The sequence below is a fragment of the Pangasianodon hypophthalmus genome, chromosome 13 (genome assembly GCF_027358585.1).
Source record: "Pangasianodon hypophthalmus isolate fPanHyp1 chromosome 13, fPanHyp1.pri, whole genome shotgun sequence".
Classification (NCBI taxonomy): Eukaryota; Metazoa; Chordata; class Actinopteri; order Siluriformes; family Pangasiidae; genus Pangasianodon; species Pangasianodon hypophthalmus.
In genome coordinates, this window is record NC_069722.1 from 25,779,926 (window position 1) to 25,787,425 (window position 7,500).

Here is a 7,500-nt window from a genome sequence, read left to right on the forward strand (position 1 = left end):
GTCTCTCTGCCTGTCTGTCTCTGTCTCTCTGCCTGTCTCTCTGCCTGTCTCTCTGCCTGTCTCTCTGCCTGTCTCTCTGCCTGTCTCTCTGTTTCTCTGCCTGTCTCTCTGTCTCTCTGTCTCTCTGCCTCTCTCTCTGTCTCTCTGCCTCTCTCTCTGTCTCTCTGCCTGTCTGTCTCTGTCTCTCTGCCTGTCTCTCTGCCTGTCTCTCTGCCTGTCTCTCTCTCTCTGCCTGTCTCTCTGCCTGTCTCTCTGTCTCTCTGCCTGTCTCTCTGCCTGTCTCTCTGCCTGTCTCTCTGCCTGTCTCTCTGTTTCTCTGCCTGTCTCTCTGTCTCTCTGCCTGTCTCTCTGCCTGTCTCTCTGCCTGTCTCTTTGTCTCTCTGCCTGTCTCTCTCTCTGTCTCTCTGCCTGTCTCTCTGCCTGTCTCTCTGTTTCTCTGCCTGTCTCGCTGCCTCTCTGCCTGTCTCTCTGCCTGTCTCTCTGTCTCTCTGCCTGTCTCTCTGTCTCTCTGCCTGTCTCTCTGCCTGTCTCTCTGCCTGTCTCTCTGTCTCTCTGCCTGTCTCTCTGCCTGTCTCTCTGCCTGTCTCTCTGCCTCTCTGCCTGTCTCTCTGTCTCTCTGCCTGTCTCTCTGCCTGTCTCTCTGCCTGTCTCTCTGTCTCTCTGCCTGTCTCTCTGCCTCTCTGCCTGTCTCTCTGCCTGTCTCTCTGCCTCTCTGCCTGTCTCTCTGCCTGTCTCTCTGTCTCTCTGCCTGTCTCTCTGCCTCTCTGCCTGTCTCTCTGCCTGTCTCTCTGCCTGTCTCTCTGCCTCTCTGCCTGTCTCTCTGTCTCTCTGCCTGTCTCTCTGTCTCTCTGTCTGTCTCTCTGCCTGTCTCTCTGTCTCTCTGCCTGTCTCTCTGCCTGTCTCTCTGCCTCTTTATCTGCCTTTGTATTGTTTTCAGTTGGTTAGTTAGTTGGTTGGTTAGAGTTAGAAGTTTTTTAAATTAATGGTGATATGTTAATAGAAGGAACAGAACTCTTGCCATTTTATTGGCAAAAACTAAATGGACAATTATATGTGGAATACTGATGAGTGTGTGACGAATACTGATGAGTGTGTGACGAATACTGATGAGTGTGTGACGAATACTGATGAGAGTGTGACGAATACTGATGAGTGTGTGACGAATACTGATGAGAGTGTGACGAATACTGATGAGTGTGTGACGAATACTGATGAGAGTGTGACGAATACTGATGAGTGTGTGACGAATACTGTTGAGCGTGTGACGAATACTGATGAGCGTGTGACGAATACTGATGAGTGTGTGACGAATACTGATGAGCGTGTGACGAATACTGTTGAGCGTGTGACGAATACTGATGAGCGTGTGACGAATACTGATGAGAGTGTGACGAATACTGATGAGCGTGTGACGAATACTGATGAGCGTGTGACGAATACTGATGAGCGTGTGACGAATACTGATGAGCGTGTGACGAATACTGTTGAGCGTGTGACGAATACTGATGAGTGTGTGACGAATACTGATGAGAGTGTGACGAATACTGATGAGTGTGTGACGAATACTGTTGAGTGTGTGACGAATACTGTTGAGTGTGTGACGAATACTGTTGAGCGTGTGACGAATACTGTTGAGCGTGTGACGAATACTGTTGAGCGTGTGACGAATACTGATGAGCGTGTGACGAATACTGATGAGCGTGTGACGAATACTGATGAGCGTGTGACGAATACTGATGAGCGTGTGACGAATACTGATGAGAGTGTGACGAATACTGATGAGCGTGTGACGAATACTGTTGAGCGTGTGACGAATACTGATGAGTGTGTGACGAATACTGATGAGAGTGTGACGAATACTGATGAGCGTGTGACGAATACTGTTGAGCGTGTGACGAATACTGATGAGAGTGTGACGAATACTGATGAGTGTGTGACGAATACTGATGAGCGTGTGACGAATACTGATGAGCGTGTGACGAATACTGTTGAGCGTGTGACGAATACTGATGAGTGTGTGACGAATACTGATGAGCGTGTGACGAATACTGATGAGAGTGTGACGAATACTGATGAGCGTGTGACGAATACTGATGAGAGTGTGACGAATACTGATGAGTGTGTGACGAATACTGATGAGAGTGTGACGAATACTGTTGAGTGTGTGACGAATACTGATGAGAGTGTGACGAATACTGATGAGTGTGTGACGAATACTGATGAGAGTGTGACGAATACTGATGAGCGTGTGACGAATACTGATGAGCGTGTGACGAATACTGATGAGCGTGTGACGAATACTGATGAGAGTGTGACGAATACTGATGAGCGTGTGACGAATACTGATGAGAGTGTGACGAATACTGTTGAGTGTGTGACGAATACTGATGAGAGTGTGACGAATACTGTTGAGTGTGTGACGAATACTGTTGAGTGTGTGACGAATACTGATGAGAGTGTGACGAATACTGATGAGTGTGTGACGAATACTGATGAGTGTGTGACGAATACTGATGAGAGTGTGACGAATACTGATGAGCGTGTGACGAATACTGATGAGCGTGTGACGAATACTGATGAGCGTGTGACGAATACTGATGAGAGTGTGACGAATACTGTTGAGTGTGTGACGAATACTGTTGAGTGTGTGACGAATACTGTTGAGTGTGTGACGAATACTGATGAGTGTGTGCTGTAGTGGTCAGTAGTTTACTGTTTCCTCTTTCTGTTTTTACTTCACTAGTAGTGACCTAAACCTCTCACTCTCGGTTGTTGTTGTGGTTTGTGTGTGTGTGTGTGTGTGTGTGTCTGTGTCTGTGTGTGTGTGTGTGTGTGTGTGTGTGGGGTGTAGGTGGTGTCGTGTTTGCTGCTGTTCCTGGAGGAAGAAGACGCTCTGTGGATGATGTGTGCTTTAATCGAGGACCTGCTGCCTCCATCTTACTTCTCCTCCACGCTGCTGGGGGTTCAGACGGACCAGCGCGTCCTGCGCCAGCTCATCGTCCAGTACCTGCCCCGTCTGGACCGCCTGCTGCAGGAGCACGACATCGGTCTCTCTCTCTCTCTCTCTCTCACACACACACACACACACACACACACACACACACACACACACACACACACACACACACAGAGCCTTTGTCACAATGGAGATTTTTTTAATTTGATCTGAATAAGGCTGAAGTGTGTTATGTTCTTCTCCACAGAACTTTCCCTCATCACACTGCACTGGTTCCTCACCTCGTTTGCCAGTGTGGTGGATATCCGGGTTCTGCTCCGGATCTGGGATCTGCTCTTCTACGAGGGTTCTATCGTGCTTTTCCAGGTGACACTGGGCATGCTGAAGATCAAGGTGAGTCCTCTGAACACTCTGAACACTCAAGGTGATGATGGTGTTGTGTTCTAGCAGTAATTACGTCCGTTAGCACCGTCGTGGAGCTGCGTGTGTGAGTGAGGTTTAACGCTCGGTGCTGAAATTAACCGGTTTATCTGCTCGAGTGAAGCACGTGGTCAGTGTTTAAGAGGAACGCCGGAGATGGCGTGTGTGAGTGGTGCTTCAGAGATCTGAGAGGACGTTAAAGCGCACGGCTTCATGTGTTTAAAGCTCATGGGACATTTTACTAAAGCATTAAACCTGATTTAATTAAACACTCAGGCAGCTCGGGTTACAGTGCATAAGTATTCACCCCCTTGAACTTTTCCACACTTTGTAGTGTTAGAACCTGGAACTGAAATGGAGTTTATGGGATTTTATGTCATGAATCTACACAAATTAGCACATAATATTGTATTGGAGGGAAGAAAATCCATACAGTCTGTAAGCTTCACTTCAGTTATGGTGATCCCAGGCATATTTTTAGGGTTTTGCACCAACTCTTATGTTTTTTATTTGTAAATAATTTTGCAAACCATGCTGATTTTTCACCTCCTGCAGTATGTGCTGCTTTGTGTAGATTCATGACAAAACACTACATGTTATTTCCATTCAGAGTGTATAATGTCTCGGTTTTTCTCTGTTTGTCCGTGAGAAAACTCCATAATTTTAAATAATATCTGACAAACATCACATCAAATTTCACATCTCTATGGGTTCACACACACACACACACACACACACTCTTGTGCTGAAAATTGTCGATTGACCTCAGCTACACGCTGTGTTTAGTCTTCCTTAAAATAGTTTTATTAATTACAGAATGATGCATGGTTTGGAAGAGTCTCAGACTTCGAGTTGCTGTGGGTCGTGACCCTGCGTCTCGTCACCGAGAGCCTGTTAGGAGCAAAAAGACAGTAAAATCAATCAGAAGAGTCTGATCCTGCAGGCTGATTAGACTGGCCATTAGAATGACTAACAGCTGGAAGAACGCTTTACTGTGTCTTCGTGCAGGACGCGGAGTCGTGACTGTAACGTTTCTAAATCACTTCATGATCCAGCAGTGTGAACACGTCGTTCAGGTTTGTAGCTCAATCAGTTTCATCATGGAGGAGAAACAATTATTCCATCGCTCCATCCTAACACGGCTTTAAATACTGTTCTATATTCTTTCTGGTTTATAATCGTCTATTCCAGGTGATTTAGCAGTGTTTGTGCAGTGAGCCCTGTTCACACGGGATTATTTTCACCTTGTGACTTCTGTAATTACATTTTTACACTCTCTTGCTTCTGAAAATTAAATTGCAACCTTTTCCTTTGGAATTTTTTTCTTCACACATGGTGAAATGTTGTTTTATATGCATTCAGTGTTTAAAAAGATCATTTATGATTATTTATTTGGTATCTAATGTTAGATGGTTAAACAATAGAACTGCTACTTACTTTATTTCTCCAAGAAGAAAGTGAATGTTACATGATGTTGTGGCACGTGTGAATATAAAGTGGCTTTATACCTATAGAAGTCCTTATAATCGCCTTTTTCCTGAGAGATCTCGCTCCTCTGGTTTCTCTGTTCAGGAAGAGTTTAATATGGTTGTGCGTTGTGCGTGCTAGGCGAATAAACACGAGAAGCAGCGAAAGTCCAAAAACGGTCTCTCAGTGTAAGAGGCAGCACTGGCCTGCAAACTCCCAGAGGAGTCGATCTGAACGGGACTAAACTGATCAGACATCCTCGCGGACGAGAGAGAAAACACCCGTAGAGCCGACTGGGATGGAAATAAATTCACAGAGGAGCAGCTGGAAACTGCTCCAGATCCCCAGTAAAAAATCTAATCCTGTCTTAATCGGATTTATCTGATTTTGTTTCACAGATATTTTTGAAAGGAGTGAACTTTCAGCTTATCTGATATTAATTAATTATCACATGGTGACTTTTTATTAGTTTGAAGGCTCTACAGAGAGCAGTGTGTTATTCTTCTGTTTTGTAATAAAATTAATTAATTTAAAACTCCTCATTGCAGAATTATTTGAACTACTTGGGACTTCACATGATGGGCTACGAAAAGGGCAGGTGTTCTGGAAAAAAAAGATGCAGGATTTTCTTTAAAAAACGTTATCATAAATATAAGAAGCATATAAAAAAATGTGAAAATTTGGAACCATTTAAGGTTACTTTAGAAGTTAAAGTTGAAGAATTATAAGAGTTAATTTGAAGCAGGTGAGCCTGAGCGTGTTTGTTGTGGGCATCACTGTGTTCGTGCAGGACTGAAATAAGTCGTGTGTATTTGCTGATTCGCTGAGGTTCCAGGCAGGTGTCAGAGCTACGCCCACATCCACATCGTTACTGTCTCTCACCGGAGTTTCCTCCTCTAACCGGTTCCTCTGTGCAGGAGGATGAGCTGGTGTCATCGGAGAACTCGGCGTCCATCTTTAACACGCTGTCGGACCTGCCGAGTCAGCTGGAGGACGGCGCGGTGGTGCTCGGGGAGGCGGTGAGACTGGCAGGGTCGCTCTCTCAGGACACGCTGGACGCTCAGAGACACAAACACCTGGCGTATATCCTGGCTGAACAGACACAGCTCAACTCCAACAACTCACACACACTCAACACCAGCCTCAACAAGGCGAGCGCGCACACACACACACACACACACACAACATGTAAAAACAGTCGCAGTCTTTATACTTTTTGGTGTTTATTATATCGTTTCAGTCTGCACATGTAATTCTAAGGCAGTGTTAGCTTATCAGATGCTAACTTCCTCTTCCTCCTCTTCCTCCTCTTCCTCCTCCAGGTGGTTCGGAGACAGAGTCTGCGCAGGAAGTCCACGCTGAGCTCACTGCTGTTCGGAGAGGACGAGGCCGAGGCGCTCAAGGCCAAAAACATCAAACAGACCGAGCTGGTGGCGGCGCTGAGGGAAGCGATCACTCGCACCGCAGAGCACTTCCACTGCCTCGACCCGGACCACTGCACCACGGTGAGTCCTTCATCATCATCATCATCATCATCATCATACACACTGACCACTGCACCACGGTGAGTCCTTCATCATCATCATCATCATCATCATACACACTGACCACTGCACCACGGTGAGTCCTTCATCATCATCATCATCATCATACACACTGACCACTGCACCACGGTGAGTCCTTCATCATCATCATCATCATCATCATCATCATACACACTGACCACTGCACCACGGTGAGTCCTTCATCATCATCATCATCATCATCATACACACTGACCACTGCACCACGGTGAGTCCTTCATCATCATCATCATCATCATCATCATACACACTGACCACTGCACCACGGTGAGTCCTTCATCATCATCATCATCATCATCATCACACACTGACCACTGCACCACGGTGAGTACTTCATCATCATCATCATCATCATACACACTGACCACTGCACCACGGTGAGTCCTTCATCATCATCATCATCATCATCACCATCATACACACTGACCACTGCACCACGGTGAGTCCTTCATCATCATCATCATCATCATCATACACACTGACCACTGCACCACGGTGAGTCCTTCATCATCATCATCATCATCATCATCATACACACTGACCACTGCACCACGGTGAGTCCTTCATCATCATCATCATCATCATCACCATCATACACACTGACCACTGCACCACGGTGAGTCCTTCATCATCATCATCATCATCATCATACACACTGACCACTGCACCACGGTGAGTCCTTCATCATCATCATCATCATCATCATCATCATCATACACACTGACCACTGCACCACGGTGAGTCCTTCATCATCATCATCATCATCATCATCACACACTGACCACTGCACCACGGTGAGTCCTTCATCATCATCATCATCATCATCACCACACTGACCACTGCACCACGGTGAGTCCTTCATCATCATCATCATCATCATCATACACACTGACCACTGCACCACGGTGAGTCCTTCATCATCATCATCATCATCATCATCATCATACACACTGACCACTGCACCACGGTGAGTCCTTCATCATCATCATCATCATCATCATACACACTGACCACTGCACCACGGTGAGTCCTTCATCATCATCATCATCATCATCATCATCATACACACTGACC

General features: G+C 46.0%; 1 protein-coding gene across 5 annotated transcripts in view; it reads left to right on the forward strand.

The window, feature by feature from the left end:
- Window positions 1–7,500, forward strand: part of sgsm3 (small G protein signaling modulator 3) — a 23,351-nt gene that overhangs the window by 8,483 nt on the left and 7,368 nt on the right. For all 5 annotated transcript variants that reach the window (XM_053239200.1, XM_053239198.1, XM_053239197.1 and 2 more), the window contains exons 8-11: window positions 2,852–3,047; window positions 3,204–3,349; window positions 5,761–5,994; window positions 6,166–6,348. In XM_053239200.1, the coding sequence (XP_053095175.1) occupies window positions 2,852–3,047; window positions 3,204–3,349; window positions 5,761–5,994; window positions 6,166–6,348 (759 nt within the window). The remainder of the gene's footprint in view (window positions 1–2,851; window positions 3,048–3,203; window positions 3,350–5,760; window positions 5,995–6,165; window positions 6,349–7,500) is intronic.